The sequence below is a fragment of the Ictidomys tridecemlineatus genome, chromosome 7 (assembly GCF_052094955.1).
Source record: "Ictidomys tridecemlineatus isolate mIctTri1 chromosome 7, mIctTri1.hap1, whole genome shotgun sequence".
Classification (NCBI taxonomy): Eukaryota; Metazoa; Chordata; class Mammalia; order Rodentia; family Sciuridae; genus Ictidomys; species Ictidomys tridecemlineatus.
In genome coordinates, this window is record NC_135483.1 from 108,845,095 (window position 1) to 108,860,663 (window position 15,569).

Below are 15,569 nucleotides of genomic sequence, written 5' to 3' on the forward strand. Positions count from 1 at the left end.
TAAATTCATACATGGATGTAGTTTGATTTTTGTTCATGATTCCACCTTTCCCTCACCCTTTTCCTTCCTGTCCTCCCTCCTCTCTCCCATTCTGCTTCTTCTACTCCACTAGACTTTCGCTCATCTATTAATTTATATTTGATTGATTCTTTTCTACCTTCTAAAGGTGACGTTCCCTTTCATATATTTATCTATGCGCACAACACAATTCATTCTGCATTGACTTCCCTTACCCATCCCTCCACTTTGCCTCTGGATCTTCTTCTTCTACATTACTGATCTTCTACATTATTTATCTGTATGTTATTCTATATTTCCCTCCCCCTTTCCTTTATTTCACTCTAGCTTCTGCATATGAGAGAAAACATTCAACCTTTGTTTGAGTTTTTGAGTCTGGCTTATTTCACTTAGCATAAAGTTCTCCATTTCCATCCATTTACCAGCAAATACTATAGTTTCATTTTTTTTATACCACATTTTCTTAATCCATTAATCTACTGATGAGCACCTGTATTGATTCCGTAAGTTAACTATTGTGAATTGTGCTGCTATAAGCATTAAAGTAGTTGTATTGCTATAGTATGCCAATTTTAGATCTTTTGGGAAAACACCAAAAAATATCTGGGTCATATGGTGGTTCCCATTCCCAGCTTTTTGAGGAATCGCCATGTTGCTTTCCAGAGTGGTTGTATGAGTCTGCAGTCCCACTAACAATGTACAAGTATACCCTTTCCCCCCAAACCTAGCTCACACTTATTATTGTTTGTATTCTTGACCGTTGCCATTCTGACTGGAGTGAGGTGAAATCTTAGTGTAGTTTAGATTTGCATTTCCCTGATTGCTAAAGATGTAGAACATGTTTTTTCATATATTTGTTGGCAATTTATGTTTCTTCTTTTGAGAAGTTTTCTGTTTAGTTCTTTTGCCTGTTTGTTTTTTGAGATCTTTGTATATTTTGGATATTCATTCCCTGTTGGAGGAGTAGGTGGCCAAGATTTTCTCCCCTTCTGTAGGCTCTTTCTTCATGTTCTTAATCATTTCCTTTGCTGTGTGGAAGCTTTTCAGTTTGATGGCATTCCACTTATTGATTCTTGGTTTTATTTCTTATGTTTTCCTCTCTTATACTTTATTTTGCTTCTATTTTTATTACTGTACTGGGGATTGAACCCAGGGCTTCCCACATGCTAGGTAACTGCTCAACCACTGAGCTATATCTCCAGGCTTTTAAATTTCATTTTGAGACAGACTCTTGGTAAGTTTCCCCGGCTGTCCTCAAACTTATTATCCTTCTGCCTTGGCTTCCTGAGTAGCTATGATTACAAACACACACCACCACACCTGGCCTCTCTTATAATTTAAATCATCTCTAGATTATTTATGTTACCAAATATAATATGAATGCTATTTAAACAGTTGTTATTTGTGTTATTTAGGGAATAAATAAGAAAAGCCTGCAGTTGTTCGGCACAGATACAATTGTCTTTCTGAATATTTATTTATTTATTTTTAAATTTGTTTAGAAACTGGAGTTTATTTTCTGTAACTTTATTTCCATTTTGCTTAAGTGTCTGCAGAAGCATAACTCAAGACCACATGGTGGTTGTTCCTACCCACTCAGTGGCCTGAACAGTGGGAGCTGCAGATCAGTCTTTGATGGGGGGCTGGGAACTGCTGGATAGGCACAGAAGGCACCTTGCATGTGCCTTCAGACTAGCCTGCAACAGCAAATTGAGTAGCATGAACTCAGGAGTGGTCCATTCACCCTTGGTCAGAACTTTTTCAGCAGTAGCCTGCTCTTCCTTTACAATCTCTTAAGTATCTCTGTCGGTGTAGAGATCAGGCTTGACCTCCCAAGGGTGCTCACACATGCACAGAACTTCTCGGGCCCACCTAGTGAGCTCCCTTGTGCCCGGAATGGCAGTGTTCATGTAGCGTAGAGGAGATTCTGTGTTATCCAGAGCAATAGTAGGAAGATTGACATAAGACGCTTCTGTGAAAGGCTGGTGGTCAGCCTGGAAGGCTCCCTGGATCTGGTTAGTTAAGGTTTCAGAGTGAAGGGGCCAGCAATAGGAGTGGATCCCATGGCAGCTGTAAGCTTCAGCATAGCCCTCAGGCCAGTATTCCTGAGGGATATGACACTGACATCAGCAGGGTTTTCTTTCTTTCTTTTAACTAGAGCATTATAACTATACATAGTATTTGGGTTCATTTTGACAACATCATGCATGCAAGGATTTTGATTTCAATCCCCATTCCTGCCCTCCTGTGCTTTCCCTCCTCTCCATTCTCCCCCTGCCTCCCTCCTGTACTCTACTAAACTTCCTTTAATACATATATATATATACATACAACACACATATACATACATATATAAAATATGTATTTACATATACAATATATATATGTATGAAAAGAAGTTTCGTTTATATATGTAAAGGTGAAATTCCCTTTGGTAGCTTTATATATAATTATCACATGATTTTGTTAAATTCATTTCATTTATCTTCCCCTTCCTTCCTCCCTCACTTCTGTTTTCTCATTACTCTACTGATCTTCCCTGTATCTTTATGATATCTGATCCCCTCCCTAACTGCCTTCTTTCCTTTGTTTTGCTCTAGCTTCCACATACAATCCACCCTTTATTTTCTGAGCCTGGTTTATTCCACTTAGCATGATTTTTTTTTCCATTTATGTCCACTTACCAGCAAATGCCATTATTTTATTGTTCTTTAGGTTGAGCAAAACTCCATTGTGTATGTATATTTTCTTAATCTATTCATCTATTGCTGGGCATCTGGTTGATTCCATAACTGGCTGTTGTGAATTGTGCTGCTACAAACATTGAGGTGACTGTATTGCTATAATATGCTGAATTTTGTTATTTTAGGAAAATACTGAAGACTGGGGTAGCTGGGTCATATGGTGGTTCCATCCTTAGTTTTTTGAGGAATCTCCACACTGCTCTCCAGAGTGGTTGTATTAATTTGCAGTCCCAGCAACAATGTGAGTGTACTTTTTTTTTTCCTACAATGTAAGAGTATACATTTTTTCAACAGCATTTATTATTATTCATGTTCTTGATTGTTGCCAATCTGACTGGAGTGAGATGAAATCTTAGTGTAGTTTGCATTTTTCCTAATTGCTGGAGAAGATCAACAAGGTTTTCAGTGGCAATAATGGCATGAGCTGCCAGCAGAAGCTTCTCTCAGATCCTCTTCAGATTTATGATGTAGCTGCCATCATTTTTCCTTTTGGAGACATATCGTTCCATTAGGAAATCAAGATGGGTGCCACCCAAGTGGGTTCATGCTGCAAGGAATTTGAGAACATCCTCCTCCTTCATTTGCAGGACATTAAGGGCTCTGATATTGTGACAGTTTCCCTTTAAGTCACAGCAGGAATTAAGGATGCTGCCATATGAATCCTTCTTGGGTGACATGGAGAGCCTGAATATCTTTAATCTGCAGTTGGTTGAATCTGTGGATGTGGAATCTACGGGGATGGAAGGTCAACAGTAATAGGAAGATTGAATTGGAAACTGGAAACTGGGTAGAAACTTTGATTTCTTAAAATGTTGAAAATTAAAAGTCTGAAAGTTGTTTAGCTAATTTTCAGGCATATCTAGAATATTAAAGAACTACACCTTCCACTTATTGTGAACAGCTTTCATACCTGCCTGGTCCAGAGTATTGTTTAATAAATGATTGTGAAAGAATGAAGGAAGCCAAATCATACATGCAAACATGAATTAGAATGCTTAGAGAATGGTGTGCTCAGAAATAGAAATTTATGGAAGTCATTTGTTCATTCAACAAAATATTTTGAACTCCTACTGTGTGCAAGGCACAGGGTATCAGGTTCAGCTGAACTCCTTTTTATTACAACTGTTAATAGTGAAACTCTTTCTAAAATGTTGGTGTCTTCTTTGTACATCAGGTGAGTGTCTAGTATTCAACGTTGAAGAGTATTGAAGAGTATGAAGGATCCTTCTGACATTGTGGTTATTATGCTGAATATTGTTTAACACCATAGCAATTAATAAAGTCCCTCTAGTGCTTAAAGGGTCTAACTTGGGTGTAAGACTGCCTGGGTTAAAATCCAGGCTTTATCATTCATTAAATATGTGATAACCGGTCAAATTTAAGCCACTTCTATGAGTCAGTTTCCCCATCTATAATAGGCAAATAATAGTACTATGTAACAGTTATTGAATAATGAATAATCAAAGTGCTTGGTGTATAGAAATTCCTCAAGGTACATGATAACTATTAATGTTATCACATAGGATTTGACCTGGAAATAGAAAAGAGAAATTTGGACTAAATATATAGAGCACTTTAAGGTATGCCCTAGAATTTAGAGGTTCTGTTTTAATGTTATTTGTAATGTGCATAGAGTAAAAAGCATAGCACTTTATTTATAGTTTAACTTTTTTGATAGCATCCTTGCCTAAAAGTGGAAAGAGCAATATCTAACTGGCAGAAGCTCTTGTAATCTGAGTACGTTAGTGCGTGAGATGTAATGGCTCTCAGTATGTATTACTTTCTTTCCGTCAGAGTCAAATATGAGGAAGTAATTCCTTTTAATTTACAGTGTTGATGAGTTGGGTTCTGGTTAGTTGAACTGTAATATGTAAATGAATTTAATCGTCGACTACTTCTGCCAGATAAACATTTCACACCTGGTACAGACACCTTTGTTTGTCTGATTTTGAAAAATGCTTTCGTCTGAGCCCCTTGAACATTGTGGATCCCTCAACTCGGCCTGTAATCAACTTGCATTTTCACTTGAAAGGACTTTTCAGATGATTTAGAAGATTTTAATTGTTGGACTTAATAGGATTGATTTAAATTAATCCGAGTCAATTGCAGACAATGGAACGATGGGCTGGTACCTCATCATTCCTTGTTTATTTTTTAAATAAAAGGAGAAAAACGGGAAGTGTTCCAAATTGAGTCACAGGCACTGATGAGGATTAAATGAGTAAACATTAAAGAAACTTGAAGGGAATCAGAGAATCTTTAGCCGTCACTCTTTTAGCATTTATTGTCCTGTGTGGGATAGTTTCCTAGCATGGGAGGCAGCAGCCTTTCAAGAAATAGAGGAGACCTGGTGAGGGACTGCTTTCAGGTTCATAGATGGTGCCTTGAAGTCACATTCTCACATGGTGGAAGGGGCTAACTGGGTTTCTGGGGTATCTTTTCTAAGGGTACTAATCCCAATGATGAGGGCTATGCCCTTATGACCTAATCACTTCCCAAAGGCCCTACCTTGTAATACCTTCATCTTGGAAGTTAAGATTTCAACATAGGAATTTTGGTAGGATATAAACATTTATACCATGGCAGATTCAAGCTCTTTGTGGATTCATGTTATTTTCCAGAATTATACTGATGTGTGTGTGTGTGTGTGTGTGTGTGTTTGTGTGTGTGTGTGTGTGTTGCTGGGGCCCTCTATCACTGATCTACAACCCAAACTCTTTTTAAATTTTATTTTGAGACAAGTTCTCATTAAGTTGCCAAGGCTGAACTCAAACTTGTAATCCTTCTGTCTTAGCTTCCCAAGTGGCTGGGATTACAGGTGCATACTACCACAACTAGCCTGGAGGTATCTTTATTTTGATAATCACTGTAACCTTAAAAAAAGGGTTCTCAACTTTGAGCACTACTATAGATGATTCTTTGTTGTGGATGCTGTCCTCAGTTTTGTAGGATATTTAGCAGCATCTCTGGCCCCTGTATACTAGATGCTAGTAGCACCTCATCTGTAGTGCCCATGTTTCCAGACCTTACCAAATGTTCCCTGGGGGGAAAATTGCCCCAGTTGAGGACCATTGCTTTTAAAGAATTCATTTCAACGACTTTATTGATCCATGAGGCACTAACATCTCTCTTAGGCTGTGCTCTCAGAAAAGTCATTCATCTGGCTACTTGTGGATCTCTCTGGCACTAAGAGGCTTAGGCACATTGGTAGCCAGGTGGAAGACGGCTTTAAAGTGGGCTGGGCAAATCCTTATGATGCCAGGCTGCAATGCTGCATTTCTTTTAGGGCATACTGGATTGTGTCCCAAAGTAATTTGGATTTTGTTTTGAGGGTTCCTTGCCCCTCCTTAATAAGTATTATCTGGGAACAATGAAATTCAATTATTTCGGGAGTCTTTATTTAATGTCTGATGATACGCCAGAAGAAAGTCACAGACAATTAGTTTGATTATTAAAACAAAGCCTGCGTTTTCTTAAAAGAACACCCTGGAATCATTATTTTAACATAGCCACAAAAGGAGCTGGGAAGCCCACAATAAGGGAGATAAATTGCCAAGTGGCAGTTTAAGAAAACAAAAGTTATTCAAGATAAAATCATTCACATTCCTCCCTAGTTACTGACTTAATGTTATTAACAAGTCAGATGTCATATCTATGCCATTATTGGCATGCATACAATTTAAATATTTTAGTTTTCATTATACAATTGCATCTACATTACTGACCTTCAAGGGCCCCATTCACAGGGGTAGAGGAGAAGGAACAATCACCTACTTCATGAGAGGGTGGCTAACCAACTGGCTTTCCCTGCATTGTCAGACAAACTACCACATAGGGAAGGCTTTGGAGCTACTCTGATCATAGCAGGCCAGGGATAGAATGGGGGTGGGGAGAGCCTTTTGGTGCAGGGAGAGAGCCAAAGCTTTTTTTCCCCCCCTTTTGAAAAAGAGCTATCCCACCTTTGTTCCAAGGGAGAATGAAATATCCATTAAGACTGGTGACACTGGGAATTTTGTTTCGGCTCAGTTCCTTTTGTTGTGACTCCACGGCAAAGGAGAGGAATTTGGGGTAAGAAGGTTTTCAAGCCAAGATGAGAAAGAAAAGGAATTCCTTCCAAGGATTTCTTTTATTGTCTCTCAGAGAATAAATATTTATAGCGAAGGTTCAAGTGAAGTCTGTCACAGTGGTCATGGCTTTAAGACTGAGCCTTTGAGAGAGTACATCTAAAACTATGCTTAAATGAAGGGTGATCCAATTAGGCTTCCTAGGGAAAACCAAGAAACCTCAAGATAATTTCCTATCTCAAATCTAATTGTGTTCTCAAGTGGAATAGGAATACCAGTCTGAATTATCCCAGTTCCATAGACTGCAGCAAAAATGTATAGCCAAATTAGATTCTATTTTAAGTAATTAAGTTATTTCCCTTCACAGGATCTATAATTTGTCTTGAACAAATGTGATTTGCTTTAGAAACATAAGGCATTGCAATTTTTCCTCCAAAATGGATTTTCTTTGCCAGAAACAATTACCACAAGTCGACCAAGTATTGCCTTAATTATATCCCACTCATTTTCTGAGTGCATGCCTGGAGCACTCTGTTCCAAAGTGAGGTAGGTATGGCCACTACAGTCTGGAAATTATCTTAAACTGGAGACCGGAGGTGAAATTTACTCAAGAGCCTGTGGCTTGCACAATGGTAGTGTAAATAGCTACAGTGATATTACATAAGACTCCAAAATCTTGTGCAAAATATGGGCAATGAGGAGCTTGCTTCAGTAGACCTTTATTTTGTGCTTTAAAAAGCACCAATACTAACTTTTAGCTGCTTGGCTGAGCCTTTCAAAGGAGGTATGAGATGTTGCAATAGATGAAGAATAAAAAAGTGTTAGAATTTGCATAGGAGATATTGCAAGAAGGGTATTTTGGGCATGGTTAATTTTATGAAGAAAACATTCACTTTTGGCCTTATTTTCAATAATAATTCAGTTGAAATATGACCAGGTGTTCTGGGGGACAATAGTGGTTAATGGTTAAGAGCAAAAGCTGGAACAGTTAAGTAGGATCAGCTCTTGGCTCTACCTGTTAAAAATTCGAGTTCTGGAAAGTCTCTGAACCTCATTTCCCTCCTCTGTAAAAAGGGAGTGATGGCATCTATACAGAAAGGGTTAGATGAGAAGAGCATGCCCCTGACCTGGATTACACAAGGGGAAAGCAGCAGTAAAATCCAAACACTACTGCATGCTATTCCTTCTTCACATGCACATATCCTTCTGAAAGATGATCTTTAATAAGAATGGGCACTGGATGAACATTTCCAGACTTCCATTGGAGTTGAAATCGTGGTTACAGCTTTGGATGACTTAAGAGACCTTACCTGGTATGAAATATTGGCTCTGCTAATAATCACATGCCTTGGAACAAGTTATTTAGGCTTTCTGTGCCTCAGTTTCCTCCTCTATAAAATGTTAAGTAATAACAGAAGCAGAAACTATTATAGATAAGTGTAAGTAAAATATTACCAGAAAAATACCTTTGCTTGTATTTGGTATGCCATAAACATGTCTATTATTTTTGTCTTCTGCCAACCAAGGGGATGTTAACAGAAACCAGAACAAAACACCAAGGAAGTTTATCATGTACTTTTATTAACAACTTAATACAAGACTGTACATTGTAGGTGCTGAAATCAACCCATTCCTGAAAACTGAAAAACCAGCATTTCTATACCACTTAAGACTTTGGTTATAAGTGCTGTCTTCTAGAGCAAAATCACACAGTGTAACCAAAAAACTTAAGAAAAGGGGAGGAAAAAAAAGATGTTCCACTGGAATGGAAAGATTATTTATGCACAAACAGCTGAGGATAATTTCTAGCTTTACGTGATTCACTACACACTCTAGAATGTTCAGTTCCCTTTTCTAAAGTCTTACAACCAGACATACAGCAACTAAGAACTTGGCCACAGGTCCTGCCTAGACACTCATTAACATGAAACAAACAAAAAAATATTTATATAAATAAGTCAATTAAACCTCACAAAAACTAAAAAACACAAGACAAAAATCCAACAGTCAATAAAAACTGTACAGTATTGGTCAGTCTTTTATATCTGAAAAACGTGTAACTTAAAAAAAAGTTCTTTTTCATATAAAAAAAAAGTCTTTTACATCAACGTTAGCTGGAGTGAAAACTTGAAGACTCAGACTCAGTTGAAACAGAAGAATGTCCACCTCGTTTGCCTTTGGAGAGAATCTTGAGGCTGGACCCTCTGCTCACAGAGGTGAGTGCATGCTGGGCTGAGGTTTTAAATTTGGCTCCAAGGAAGGCATAGAGGATGGGATTCAGGCAACAGTGGAAAAATGCAAGGGCCTCAGTGATGGAAATCCACTTGTGCACAGTGTTCTCAAATTCACATCCTTGTTTGATGATTTCTAGAAGAATGAAAGAGTCGATACTGATCCCAATGTAGTAGGGCAGCCAGCAGGCAAAGAAAGCCAGGATGAGGATGACGGTGGTCTTGAGTGCTTTGCGCTTCTGGTGGCCCTTGGAGTGTGACAGCTTAGAGATGATAATGCAATAGCAGGACAGGATGACAATACCAGGCAGGATAAGGCCAACCATGATGTGCTGAAACTGGAATACAACTACCCACAAGTCATTGGGGTAAAAGCGGTCACAGATATATTTCCCTTCTGCCTCACTGATATTGGCAAAGATTAAATCAGGAATAGTTAGCAGGAGAGCAGGGATCCAGACGCCAACATACACCGCCTTTTCAGCCAACAGCTTTCTTGGCCTCTGACTATTGGTGGCATGAACAATGGCCAGGTATCGGTCCAGACTGATAAAGGCCAGGATGAGGACACTACTATACAGGTTGACAGTATAGATGACATGGACTGCTTTGCATAGAAATTTCCCAAAGTACCAATTTGCCACAGCATCAACAGCCCAGAATGGAAGTGTGATGACAAAAAGGAGGTCGGCCACTGACAGATGCAGCCGGTACTTGTCCGTCATGCTTCTCAATTTCTTCTGGTAACCCATGACCAGGATCACCAATCCGTTGCCCACAATGCCAGTCAAAAAGATGATGGAGTAGATGGTGGGCAGGAAGATACGGTTGAAATGGGCACTTTCCTCTCGGAAGCAGGGTTCCTTTATAGAATCATAGTCCCCTGAGCCCAATTCCTCCGAGTAGTTATCTGAGGTGTATATCTGCAAAAGAGGCAAGGGTACACATTCACTTCCAAGGTCAGCAGACACTACCCAAGTTTAAAAAAAATGTTTCTGGGTATTAAAAGCAAACAATTTCTTGTGTGTGCATATATATATATATACACCCAGGTCAGCCTTCTTCAGGAAATTCTAAAGTACTGGGGAAAGGCCCAAGAGAATTATAAAATCCTACAGCCATACTCCCCATCTTCCCCATAGTTACTTCATTATATCCCTCTTTAGTGGAACCAATTACAAGATTCTTTGTTTAGAACAAAAGGGCGCTGAGACTGAGGGTTTCAAAGTCACATCTTGGCTAACTCTTCTACCCCGCCCACTAGAGGAAAGGAAAAAAAAAAGTACAAGGGAGAGAGAAAAAAAAACACACACCAAACATACACACAAAGAGGCCACTCCCAGGCAGCATGGGGTGGGGGCAATGTGGGTGTAGAATCTAGGGTTGCTGGAGGAGCTGGGATTAACTTTTTGTATGAAGATTAGCCAAAAAGAGGCCAGAGGGGATGAAGGAACAGACGGGGGAGGGAGGGGGCTTCACAATCCTGAAGTCTTTTATTCTTTTAAAACGCAAAATATTGTTTTTCCCACGCCGGTCTAAATACAAACCATTCTGCGCTTCAAGCAACACGTAGTGGAGAAGGAGACTGCGGCATTAAAGCGGGGTCTTTTAGGGCTTGAAGTATTGAGAGAAATTGTCAGAAACGCGCAAATGGCACCCCCTCAGTCCAAACCGACGCTCCTTGGGGGCGTGGGCCTCTTTTGCCATCCTCGTGTTTATTACTTGGCGCGTTTGAGACGTTAGGGAGCGCGGCATTTTCCTGGGTGGGGAAAGTCACGGGGTCTGCACTCGTGGTCCGCGCCCCAAGTTTCATTTCCTCACTCTCCCAGATCACTTTCCACCCTGCCACCGATCCAGTTGAAGGGGTCGGAAGGGGGCAGTTGGAAGCCTCCAGGCATTGGGTTTACCAGGGGTCGGATCACCCCGCCCCACCACAGCCGTGCCGCTGCCCACCACACCCACATCCACAACAGGCTGGTAGCGGCTCCAGGGGTTCCGCCTGGTTGTGCGGCCAGGCTTGCCCCTCAGGGTGCTAAAGAGAGATTGGGCGGCTCCGTGGTGAGCTCCTTTGAATTGCGCGCCGCGGGAGGAAATGAAAAGCCTCCCAGGCAAGGAGGTTTCAAAAGGCTTCAGGAAACCACCGACGGTTACGCGACGCAATAGGTTAGAAGACAGCCAAACGGTCTCCCCGCTCGCACCTGTTCTTCGCCCGGGAGACCAGGCAGCCCAGGTGCTGTCCCAATACCCCTGCTACTTCAGTGCCTGCTGCACACACCTCGGGGCCAGAAGTTCTATGTGCCTGCCTCCTTCGACCTCTGCACAATCCCAAACTCCCAAACTTCGAGGCCCCACTAGGGGCAAGCGAAGCGCTTCGGGCACCGCACCTTTTTTCTCAATCCCAAGGGGTGCGTGCGGATAACTCCCAACCACCTCCCGGCTGCTGCCACAGCTTTGACCCCTCAAGCAAGCAGCGCAATGCGCCTGCCCGACTTTCCCGCCGTCTGCCCACTGTGCCCGAGTCTGGCACACCTCTGCTGGCTGCACGGAGTTAAGCTAATGTGCGCCCAAAGACAAGAAACAGTCCCCAAGAGCTTGTGCTCGACGTTAACCTAGGACGAAGAATACTTCTGGAAAACCAGCCCAGGAGCGCTGACCCCTGCCTCTAGGTTCAGATAATGTAACTCGCTCCAAGACACCCACTTTCCTGGGAGGAAGAGACCAAGGTTCTGAATACTGGGGCAAAGCGCGCGCCTTCCCTGCACTTGGGCAAAATGTTATGTTTGCAAACAGCGTGCGCCGCAGGACTCAAGGGGGAGACACATGCAGCCGCATGAACCCTCATTTCAATTTTTTCCCCTCAACTTTCTGGGGAAAAAAAAAAAGAAATTCCAATCTTAACCCACCACATAGCCATAGTCCTGAAAATTTCTTTCCATGTCCCTTCTTTGGGGCATGGACAGATCCAATGTTCTGATCCCTTCTGCCCGCTCCGAGAGCGGCTGAGCTCTAAGTTCAAGCGTCTGTACGTTTAGCACAAAGGTTGGAACTGGACTTACACTGATCCCTTCCATGGTAGCCGCTCCTTCTCCAGTCGCAGAAGCCACGGGAGAACTCAGGTCCTCAGGGTCACTTTGCTACCTGCTGCAACAGCCAACAGATTGAAGTTTCTGGCCGAAGCCGGACTTTTATAAAAACACGCTCGCTAAACAGCGCATGCGCAGTTAAGGGGGGGGGCGTGTTTGGGGAGAAGGACTGGCAACCAAGAGGAGGACGGAGAGGCGGGGCTTAGGGGTGAGCTGCTTGGGGAGCTCCAGAGCCGTAGTGGATCACCGATGGTCACTTTTGAAAGTCCAGATTAGGGTAGAAAGTCCCCGAATTTGGGGGAAAGCCTTATGCGTCTGGAGGGAGGCGGGAAGTGCGACCGTGAGACGCATCTCTGCGTGATGAGTGCGACAATTCTCATTCACGTGGATGGAATCCAGACCTGGAAATGCTACAGATGGAGACACTGAGGTCCAGAGAGGGGAAGTGACTTACGATAGTAACCCAACCAGTAGGCGGCAATGTTGAAAACGGGGCCGAGCGTCTGACTCCATTCCCCGCTCTTTCAGCAGATGCTGTCCATTCGGCAGATTTTTGTAAAGGTGCTTCGCAGCAAAACTGTGTGTAACTTTATGTGAATAATCATAGTAATTACATCAGGGTCAGGCGTAAGTAATCAGGAAACACCTTTCAGAAGCAGATAGGATTTGATACAATTCTTGAGACTAACAGAGAAGTAGAAGTGTGTTCCTGGGAGGAAATTCACAATAGTGGCAACCAATTCATGAATAATATTTTTGTGTGTGGGATTATTAAAAGTGTTTGGCGATTGGGACTTTCTGTAACATCACAAGGAATTTAGAATCACTTGCTCATTCTCTTAAAACGTGTGGATGGTAACATCACAGAGATGCATTTAGTCAACAGATTATGCACAAAGGGCCGACTGTGTGCCACGTGCCGGGGAGGGGGAGCATCCTTGGAAACTGAAGACCGGCCGCAGAGAAGAAGTGCCTTGGGATTCAAAGCCTGGACGGAACCAGGTTTCCGCGCCGCATCCGTTGTCTTCCACGGTTGTGTGCGGAGAACAGCTTTAGCACAAACGAGAAATTAGGTTGAGGGGCGGGGCGGGGATAGGACCGTTAAAGCAGCCCCAGACGGGCTGGGGTTTGCAGTAGGCGTCCAGACATAAATTTCCAGCCCCTCGCCACTTCCCGCCTGCGTCTCGCCCGGGCGCGGCGGGGAGCGAGGGAGGGGCGGGGCTGAGAATCAGTGCGACTGCACACGGAGGGACGGGACCGCAGGAGTCCTAGCTGGTTCCCAGGTAGGAGCTTCCTATCCCGAGACCTCTGGTTGCGCGACGGCACGGACCCCAGATCGCATCCTCCTATCTTGGGACAGCCCTAAGGAGAGGATTTGTCCAGAGTGGACCCTGAGCAGTACCCCACCTTTGCTTTATCAAAGGAAAAGCTTTCGGTTTAGAAGTGTTTCGGGAGACTGAGACCCTTTTCTCTACTGAGCATGATTTTCTTCTTTTGTAAGGGCCGGCTCCCTAATGTTTGCCTTTGAAGGTTTCCCTGTACACTGCATTTTAGCAGATACAGGAAAGCTGATATTGGGGGTCAGGTGGAATTCTCAAAACCCTCCAAATGACATACAAAAACTCAAAAGCACTTTTATTAAAACGTCTAAACACAACTTCAGGATTTTCTTATTTTCATAAGCTAGTTAGGACAGGCAGAAGATCCGTTTTGGGAAACTTTGTAGTGACGGGATCAGTATGTTTTATCCTGGAATGACAGCTGTGTTGTATCTCCAAAATCCATTCTTCACAATGGCAAAAATCTGAAAGGTGGAATCTCTCAAACTTGCCCCCAAAGGAAGAGAGGATATATCCCTAGTGGAATGATTTGAATAATAAATATTTGTTGATTGTTTGCAGACAAAAGAAGTCTGCGTTTATCTGAACGCTCCTTTTAAGGATCATTTTAAGATAAGAGGAAACAAAAGAACAATGAAATGCTATTTAGTGACTATAAATTAGCCAAAATTTTTTTCTTTCAAAGATAATATTTGGCTTTGGGCTTTGAAAAGAGCAGCTGTCTCTATCTCTAACTACTGGTAGAAGTGTGGGTTGGGAAAATACTCAGTGAAAAGTATTTTGTATTCAGCAGGAACCTTAGGTCAGTAATTTCACCTATAGAAATTTATCCTAAGGAAGAAAGACTTATACCACATTAATAATAGTTAATAATTAACTTATGACCATTAATAATAGTGAAATATCTGAACAATACCATAAGTCCATTGTTGGTGGATAGTTGAGATTTTGGTACATCTATATATGAAATTCCCTGTGGACACTGCAGATAATGTTGTGAAGAATTTTTAATAACATGGGAAAATATGAAACAATAAGTGCCAAAAGCAGGATTCCAAACTGTGTATATATCGTAATCTCAATTTTGTTAAAATACACATTTAGGAAAAGATAGGATAAAAAATGAAATATTTATTGGAAGCTTCATTGGCTAGATAATTATATTTGATTTTTTACTTTCTTCCTTGCATTTTAACACTCTCCATTTTTTCTAAAATAGTGATGAAGCATTTTCATATTCAGAAAAATGTCAATAAATTTTAACAAAAAAGAAAAAAAAGGAATCAGAATGCCTCCTTTCTCATACCTTTCTACTTCCTAAAGTATTCACTAGATGTGATAGTCCTCCTTGTTTTCTCCCCGTTAATCTTACCTAAACCGCTGTTTTCAGTATTCTGTGATATACTTTAAAAAACAAACAAAACTCAAACATTGATTGCTTGTTAAGTGCAACCAACCCCAGATAATCTCCTCAACAATTCTGTAAGGCAGGTGCCATTACTTCTCTTCCTTAGGTAAAGAAAATAAGGTCTGGAGAGGATGAGCAACTTGCATGTGACCACACAGTGAGGATCTGTATTCAGTCTGTCTGGCTCCAGAGCTCCGGCTTGTTCCACTCCATTACAATGTCTCCCTTTTTCTGGCCATTGCAATTTACCCTCTGAAAGCTGCATCCTCTGGAAGGTCACTTGACATTTACTTACCTAGTGCTTAAGTGGCATCTCTTGTGAAGTAATCCAACTTTTAAATGCATGTATGTCTTTATTCCTCTCCCCTAAATATTCTTTCCTATGTGGCTCTGAGAACAGATCCAGGCTTAGGGGCTGTCAGGGCTTTGGCAGTGTCCCCAAGTTCTCAAGTTGGCTTTAGCCCAGGGAATTACTAGCCTTGGCCATGGTTTGGAGGAGATGCTTGCAAATCAAGTGACATGGTGGCAAGCATCCTGCCACCTCCTGTTGCTCTCTCTGTAGCTGGTTGATTCATGTGTAAGTCTATGTGTACTTATGTGTTTGACAGAAAGCTGTACTCTGTTCCAAAATCGGCTTCAGGTCAGAGACAGAAGATAGCTTAGGGACAGTCCTCTTCCTGA

The 15,569-nt window shown here is 41.8% G+C and overlaps 1 protein-coding gene and 1 pseudogene across 1 annotated transcript; both read right to left on the reverse strand.

The window, feature by feature from the left end:
• Window positions 1–1,583: 1,583 nt before the first annotated feature.
• On the reverse strand, window positions 1,584–8,702 carry LOC101971260 (small ribosomal subunit protein uS2-like; annotated as a pseudogene).
• Cxcr4 (C-X-C motif chemokine receptor 4) lies at window positions 8,387–12,264 on the reverse strand. The gene is made up of 2 exons (XM_005315834.3): window positions 12,114–12,264; window positions 8,387–9,980 (listed from the first exon to the last, which is right to left on the reverse strand). Exons 1-2 carry the CDS (start codon window positions 12,126–12,128, stop codon window positions 8,937–8,939), a joined length of 1,059 nt encoding a protein of 352 aa, XP_005315891.1. The 5' UTR covers window positions 12,129–12,264; the 3' UTR covers window positions 8,387–8,936.
• Between the last annotated feature and the right edge of the window lie 3,305 nt (window positions 12,265–15,569).